This window comes from Salvelinus alpinus, chromosome 12 (assembly GCF_045679555.1).
Source record: "Salvelinus alpinus chromosome 12, SLU_Salpinus.1, whole genome shotgun sequence".
NCBI lineage: Eukaryota > Metazoa > Chordata > Actinopteri > Salmoniformes > Salmonidae > Salvelinus > Salvelinus alpinus.
This window is the reverse complement of record NC_092097.1, coordinates 6,785,122-6,792,485: the sequence shown is the minus strand read 5'-3', so window position 1 is coordinate 6,792,485 and position 7,364 is coordinate 6,785,122. Positions and strand designations below refer to the sequence as shown.

The 7,364-nt window shown below is 39.9% G+C and overlaps 1 protein-coding gene across 8 annotated transcripts in view; it reads left to right on the top strand.

The window, feature by feature from the left end:
• Positions 1 to 3,524, top strand: part of LOC139536532 (protein kinase C and casein kinase substrate in neurons protein 1-like) — a 57,821-nt gene extending 54,297 nt beyond the window's left edge. For 7 of the 8 annotated variants that reach the window (XM_071337107.1, XM_071337111.1, XM_071337109.1 and 4 more), the window contains 2 exons: positions 11 to 219; positions 859 to 3,524. In XM_071337107.1, coding sequence (XP_071193208.1) covers positions 11 to 219; positions 859 to 968 — 319 coding nt within the window. In that variant the 3' untranslated portion in view covers positions 969 to 3,524. Of the gene's footprint in view, positions 1 to 10; positions 220 to 562; positions 619 to 858 lie in introns of all 8 variants that reach the window. The other variant, XM_071337108.1, reaches the window with a different exon arrangement.
• Positions 3,525 to 7,364: the final 3,840 nt, after the last annotated feature.

Below are 7,364 nucleotides of genomic sequence, written 5' to 3'. Positions count from 1 at the left end.
TCCTCCACAGTGTGAGCAGCTCTGATAAGAACCAGGCCTACTCCTCTCAGGACCAGTCGGCAGAGTGGTCAGACGATGAGCAGGCCGCGCCAAACTCCGGCTCAGACACCAATGGGGGTGGGGCCAACCCCTTTGAGGAGGAGTCAGCGAAGGGCGTGCGGGTGAGGGCGCTGTACGACTACGACGGGCAGGAACAGGACGAACTCACCTTTAAAGCAGGTGAGAATCCCAACGAGAACTAACAACTCTGTTTGGTTGTTTGGTTGTAATTCTGTGTTTATTGTCATGTTGCCATGTCTATCTTTTTCAAAATGTGATGCCACAAATCAATTTCCCATTACTACTACTAAGAACTGAACATTTTAGAAGCAGAGCCTGTTGATTGGTTACTGTAAGAAAGACACTAAATTGTGCCCTGAACTTTTCAAATATATTTGTTTTGTTATTTATTTTATGTATGATATGAACCAAATAATCTAACTAACGCACAGTAGGATACAAGGTTTCCAGAGATAAAAAGCAAGTTATTTTCTTGTCTCGTTACATTTTTCATCCCAAAAAGAAAACAAACAATAGCAACACCCACGGCCCTGGCATATGAACTGGCACCAGTTTGAGGTACAGTTTGCAAAAAGTCATCAACATACACATCTCAGATTTAACCCAGATTTCAACCAAAAATCAACAACAGAGTTTCAAGGTTTGGTTGATTTCAAATATAATTGTAATTGAATTCATGTTTGTTGCTAACTCAATCCAATATCAATCCAAAATTGTACAGTATGTCAATATGATGTCTTTTTCTACCTTCCCTTCCTCTCGCTCCCTCCTTCTCTCTCTCTCTTTCCTGTCTCACAGGAGAAGAGCTGACTAAACTAGAAGACGAGGATGAGCAGGGTTGGTGTAAAGGCCGGTTGGACAGTGGCCAGCTGGGCTTGTATCCTGCTAATTACGCGGAGCCCGTCTAGCTGCTTGTGTACGTGGCGGACACTGCCCCATTGGTTAGTCACCCAGACTGAACCGTCTGATCATACTGCACATTACCAGAGACTTCAAAGCAATGCTTCCCCATCCCTCCTCTCTACCTGAGCAACCAACACACAGACTGAGCAGTCTTTATTTAAACACTCCCCTAGGACCCACATCAGACAAAGACAGTACCAACACGACCAACACATATCAACCACAACACTGGGCTTGGGACCACGGTCAAACCACGTCAGTATATGTGTACCAACAACAAACACCACAACCGAGAAGTGCAGGGAAATAATTCAGCATTTTTGTGTAGCTGTGTTCTATTCCAATGTTGTGCAGTGGTTATGATGACATTTACATGGCAGAAAGGACGTTCCCTCATAACATATGATATGGTTTAGTCCATGGTGCTTGCATAGACAGAATGAGCTATGCACTGTGCATTGTAAACATGTGCTGATGGGTCTGTCATTCCATGTAAGGTTCTAAAGGTCCCCCTGTGAAACAGCAGCAGCAGCAGCATGTGCTACTGTATGACATTAATGACATTTAGCTGCAGGATCACTGACAAATCACTGTTGAGCAGAGCAGAGCACGACCGTACTACGCTGTTGAGCCTTGTTCAGTGTAATGGCATAGAACAGTGTTTCTCTACCCTCGTTGTACCAGAGACTGGCAAGCTACGGTTCTCCTCTTTGGATGACTGTTTAGATGAAAAGCTTCTCTCAAGATCAGACGATGTTGGTGTCAGATGAGGGACCACTCAGTAACGTCTCAGGGGCCGGTGCCAGACCATGGACCGAGGGTTGAAGAAACACCGGTATAGGACATGTTCTTTCCCCTAAAGCAGCATTGAGTTAATGTACTTGAAGTACCTCTGATCATACCATGTTGATCATGTGCTTGTGATTTCCTGACCCCACTGCTTTCTGGACTCATCACGTTATGTTGTTTTCTTTTGTCTTAAAGTGCAAGCTGTGTTCATTGAGAAATATGACACATATGCTTTATTGTTTTGATTTCTTTTGTCTTTTCTTTCTTTAGCATGTATTGGGTTGAGGTAGTGCATTCCTCAGCCTATGTGGGCCTCCACAAGGGTTCAGCGCAATTATAACATTGACCCAACTCCACTAATGGGTTAAACGGTTTGTCATCAGAAATGAACTGTCGCCGACCAAATTACAGGAGACAAAGACATTTAGGAATATGAGAGAATCCTGGGAATTCACTGTATAGATGACACAGTTATAGTAACAAACGAACGAGAGCCCCACTGCCCCATGCGAGATACTAGATCCTATCCATAGATATAAAACACATGCATTTTTTTATGAATGGAAATGAGTCACCCTAACTGTATCCCAGCTCAGTCTCTGTCTCTCTCCACCTTGCTGTTCCTGATCTAACGGTCATTGCATACTCGATCACAATAAACTGTTAAATACTACTGAAAGTGAGCTTACTGTACACGTTGACCAAATTATTCCTTCTTTTTTCTTTTTAGTTTTTATCCTGTCAGTTGAATCCTTAATCCTTACCATCATTTTAGAAACTGATTCCAATGATTTGTGTCTCTTAACTGGCAAAATTGAGACTTATCCAAATAACGGGGATAACTTGAATCTATACAACACACAATCCTTAATCCTTGTCTACTGAACGAGTGAATCAAAGAGAATCTGCAGCGGAGATAATAGCTAGAAAATGTGTGACTGTTATTATATATATATATGATGTACTCTTAATGACAATGACACGGGGAGAGAAAGCTACAGTACAAAGTACACTGTTAAAGAAAGGCAGAAAGTGTCAAATATTGATGAGGAAACTGTATTTTCTGCTGCTAGAAGTTCATTTTGGAGATCTGGGATATAGCTACCGGAGGACATTTTGGGACTACACTTCCGATAGTGGGATAAAACATGTTAACCATCAGCTCTCCAAACGAAACCCGAGCCTCGCTAAATCAGTAAATGCTTCACCTGAGCCACACCACCCATACCCACAACACACACACACACTAACAGCGAGAAAGAGAGCATGTGCACACAGACACTGGCTCAGTGCATCTGGGAAGACCCGGTTCAATTACCACCATGAAAAGACACAACTAGTGTACATGCTCTTTTAAACTATTATAGACTCCTTTAGCCAGTTCAACACACCAATAAAGTGCAGATAGTACACTATTGACCCAGCAAACACAACGCATTGTATCTAAATCAGAATGAGATTGTTTACAATACTGTTGTACACATGTCATCTAATTTGTATATGAGTATGATGTAAAGTCCAGTAATTTACATCATGCCTATGGCGTTCACACAGAAATTCACGTGAAGCCGTGAAAGGATGGTGAATATGTAAAGATGTTTTAACCTTTTATTTGACCTTGTTTCGCACACAGTATGTAGGGGAACCAGTGGTTGTGGGAAAGCCCTAGTGGTCTAGAAGTCTGTCTGTTTGGAATAATAGTTCTGTACTCTTCAAACTGTAGTGCCTGTTCATCTGCATACAACAAAATAAAAGGCTTTATCAGAACATTGGTACGACTATTGTGATGATAGGTACACGCATTCTCTGGATAGCGGGGTGATATACACACATCCATAAAAAAATGTTGTTTTTTTTGTACACTGCAAATTGACCATTTGATTACATTGAGTCACGGTCACTTTTTGTTGTTGTCGCTAAATTCCTTGTGATTTGACTCTTTGTTGACCAAAAACGTTGGTCATAAGCATGTATGAGACTCTATAATGTTGGCAAGTCTTATAATAATGAATTAACCTGCAAGCTGTAAAAAAAATTTTTTTAAAAAGCCTTACCTAACACACCACTAGAGGTCATCAGTAAACACAAAGAAGTTCAGCTTCCTACTCTTTCTGAAAAAAATGCCCCTAACTGCAATCACTGTTTGGGTTGACATCTAATGGGGGAGTGACGTCTACAAATACAGTGCTATGACTTTTTATGTATGAATGAAATTAAGGTTGCAGATAAAAAAGTAAATATTGTATTTTATGGCACAGTTACTTTTTTAAATGTATTCCCTGAGCGAGACATTCTCTCTGACCTTTTTATCAAGCCGCCACGTTCACCTTGAGGTGATATATGTTGAACTTGTTAGGACCTTATAGATGAATATCATATTTCAACCAGTATTTAAATAGTGTAGATCTTACGGTGTCTTTTCTCACAGGAACTTTTTTTGTCCGCTGCATTCATAATAAAGACCAATGATGAATCGTGTAGAAAATATAACAAATATTATGTTTTTACAGTTCATGGTAATAAAAGACCAATAAAAGCCAACAAATAAAATGTAACAAACAATACACCCGTGCACGTTTAACATAAAGATAAATATTTGAGGATAGCATGATAAAATAGGTATGGACAGGCAGGGTAGATAGCAGTATAGAGGCTGGAAGTGGAATATTTGTGAGGAGATGACCCTTGTCCAGGCCTTGACTGACTGGTGAAATCTGACATCACATACAGTGCTCTCAGAAAGTATCACATCCCTTAACTTTTTCCACATTTTGTTGTGTTACAGCCTGATTTTAAAATGGATTAAATTGAGATTTTGTGTCACTGGCCTACACACAGTTCCCCATAAGTGGAATTATGTTTTTAGAATTTTGGGGGAAATTAATAAAAAATGAAAACCTGAAATGTCTTGCGTCAATAACTATTCAACACCTTTGTTATGACAAGCCTTCACGAGTAAAAAATGTGCTTAAATAGTCACATAATAAGTTGCATGGACTAGTGTTTAACATGATTTTTGAATGACTACCTCATCTCTGTACCCTACACATACAATAATCTGTACGGTCCCACAGTTAAGCAGTGAATTTCAAACACAGATTCAACCACAAAGGCCGGGGAGGTTTTTCAATGCCTCGCAAAGAAGGCCACCAATTGGTAGATGGGTAAAAAAATTCAAAGAAGCAGACACTGAATATCCTTTTGAGCACGGTGAAGTTATTGATTACACTTTGGATGGTGTATCAATACACCCAGTCACTACAAAGATACAGGCATCCTTCATAACTCAGCTAAGCAGAGTCAAAATCCTAGAAGATAACCTGGTTCAGTCTGCTTTCCAACACACTGGGAGACAAATTCGCCTTTCAGTAGGACAATAACCTAAGACACAAGGCCAAATATACACTGTGGTTGCTTACCAAGATGACATTGAATGTTCCTGAATGGCCTAGTTTCAGTTTTGACTTAAATCGGATTTAGAATCTACGGCAAGAATTGAAAATGGCTGTCTAGCGATGCTCAACAACCAACTTGATAGAGCTTGAAGAATTTTTAAAAGAATAATGTGCAAATATTGTACAATCCAAGTGTGCAAAGCTCTTAGGGACTTACCCGGAAATACTCACATCAGTAAAGGTGATTCTAATATGCACAGTGCATTTGGAAAATATTCAGACCCCTTGACTTTTTCTACATTTTGTTACGTTACAGCCTTATTCTAAAATGGATTCAATTATTTATTTTTCTCATCAATATAAGGACAAAAGGAAAACAGATTTTTAGAAGTTTTTGCACATTTATTAAAAATAAAAACAGATACCTTATTTACATGTATTCAGACCCTTTGTTATGAGACTCGAAATGAAGCCGAGGTGCATCCTGTTTCCATTGATCATCCTTGAGATGTTTCTACAACTTGATTGGGCTCTGGCCCAGCCAAGACAACACAGGAGTGACTTCGGGACAAGTCTCTGAATGTCCTTGAGCGGCCCAGCCAGAGCCCAGACTTGAACCCGATCGAACATCTCTGGAGAGACCTGAAGATAGCTGTGCAGCGACGCTCCCCATCCAACCTTACAGAGCTTGAGGGGATCTGCGGAGAATGGGAGAAACTCTCCAAATACAGGTGTGCCAAGCTTGTAGCGTCATACCCAAGAAGACTCGAGGCTGTAATCGCTGCCAAAGGTGATTCAACAAAGTACTGAGTAAAGGGTCTAAATAATTATGTAAATGTGATTTTCATTTTTTTTTTTTTTATACATTTCCAAAAATGCTCAAAAACTGTTTTTGCTTAATCATTATGTGGTATTGTGTGTAGGTTGATGAGGGGAAAAACTATTCAGCCCATTTTAGAATGAGGCTGTAAAGTAACAAAATGTGGAAAATGTCAAGGGGTCTGAATACTTTTCCGAAGGCACTGTATTGACTCAGGGGTGTGAATACTTACGTAAATGAGATATTTCTGTATTTCATTCTCAATAAATTTGCAAAAATTCTTAAAACATGTTTTCACTTTGTCAATATGGGGTATTGTCAATATTAAATAGATTTTTGGAGTAAGTCAAGTTGTATGAATACTTTCTGAAGGCACTTTACATCATCTTACAAATATTATGTGCAATGTGAATCTTCGGTCGCAGTCAGTGTTTTAATGTTTCTCATTTATAAGTCCTGTTTATACCTGGTGCTAAAATGTGTCCTGTGTTCTGATCTTGTCCACGTTCTGATTGCGCCCACATTTTTAGGTGTAGGTTACTAATACACTGTGTTCTGATTGTGATCCAATCTTCCTGACTATCTCCGGAGGTAGTCAGGGACCCATTGTCTCTGTAAACAGACCTGGATTTAAATCATCATTATTCCGCCCTGTAAAATCATGGAAAGGTAACACCATTGACTAATGGCATCAATAACTGTCTTATATCTGTCAAATAATTTGCATACAGGGAGGGACCAGAAAATCTGATCACAATGCAGATTAAGTTGACAGATAAGAGCAGGGGTGCAACTTTCACTGGTGACTTTTTTTTGTTGCATTTTTGCCCTCCTTCCTCAGTTTTATCACTGCATTGTGTTACAAAAAGCAGCATAGGTGTGCTTTAGGAACATGCGGATGCCTCAGAGCGGTCGGGAAGGTGGTTTCAGTGGTTTCAGCCGGCTGGATTTAGGACCGTGCAGACACCACAGAGAGTGTGAACTGAGGCATTTGTTGTCTGTATGTATTGTGCTTTTTCTTCAAGTTGTAAAAGCAAGCACAGCAGAAACTGGCTTCTCTTTATTTGACTGATATAGCTGGCCAGGTAACTGCTGTTTGACTCAACAGAAGAAAAAACACATTCCCAGTGCTGAGCTAGTAGTGCAACTGACGTGCAACGTTAGCTAATGTTTCATCCCCTCTAGTTCTGTTTGAAATGAATGAACTAGCTAGCTAGCTAGTGTACCACAGTCAGTTCAGCTCTACCCTCTAGCTATCTGTCAGGTAGCAGTATCTAACAGCTGTTGTGTGTATGGAAATGTTTTGTAGCCTTTGTTTGTCAACAGAAGTAAATTAACTTGGCTCGTTTATGATCTTATCTATAACTTTCCCACTCATCATTATTCACGATTTATTC